The 584-nt window shown below is 19.5% G+C and overlaps 1 protein-coding gene across 1 annotated transcript in view; it reads left to right on the forward strand.

Moving 5' to 3' along the window:
- LOC102675555 (ribose-phosphate pyrophosphokinase 2, chloroplastic-like) overlaps positions 1 to 171 on the forward strand; it is a 2,681-nt gene extending 2,510 nt beyond the window's left edge. The window contains exon 3 of the mRNA XM_006616944.2: positions 1 to 171. Within this exon, the coding sequence (XP_006617007.1) occupies position 1 (1 nt within the window). The 3' untranslated portion in view covers positions 2 to 171.
- Positions 172 to 584: the final 413 nt, after the last annotated feature.

Below are 584 nucleotides of genomic sequence, written 5' to 3' on the forward strand. Positions count from 1 at the left end.
AATAGGAGAATCTGTTCGTGGAGAAGATGTGTACATAGTACAAAGTGGAAGCGGAGAAGTAAATGACAACTTGATGGAACTGTTAATTATGATCAATGCTTGTAAAATTGCTTCTGCATCTCGAGTAACTGCTGTAATTCCGTGTTTCCCATATGCGAGACAAGATAAAAAGGATAAGGTAGGATATATTGATAAAATAATATTTATTTTATTTTTTTTTTTAGCAATTGTAGCATTATATACATAGAAATTATCAAATTAAAAAAAATAATGATGATTTTTAAAAAAATCAACTTATTTTATTTAAACATAAAAAGAATATTTTATCTAGTTTTTCTATTGTTTTCTAATATTTTATATCATTAAATAATATATTTCTTATGATTATGTGTGTGTGTTTGTATATAATTATATATATATATATATATATATAATTATCATATCTTATAAACATATTTGTAAAGTTTATATCAAAATATTTTAATTTTTTTAAATTTAATTTATATTGTAGTTTGATTTTTATTATTTATTTTGTTTTTATTAATAATTAAATGTCTACTTCTGATTATAATTATTTATTTATT

The sequence above is a fragment of the Apis dorsata genome, unplaced genomic scaffold, assembly GCF_000469605.1.
Source record: "Apis dorsata unplaced genomic scaffold, Apis dorsata 1.3 scaffold_288, whole genome shotgun sequence".
Classification (NCBI taxonomy): Eukaryota; Metazoa; Arthropoda; class Insecta; order Hymenoptera; family Apidae; genus Apis; species Apis dorsata.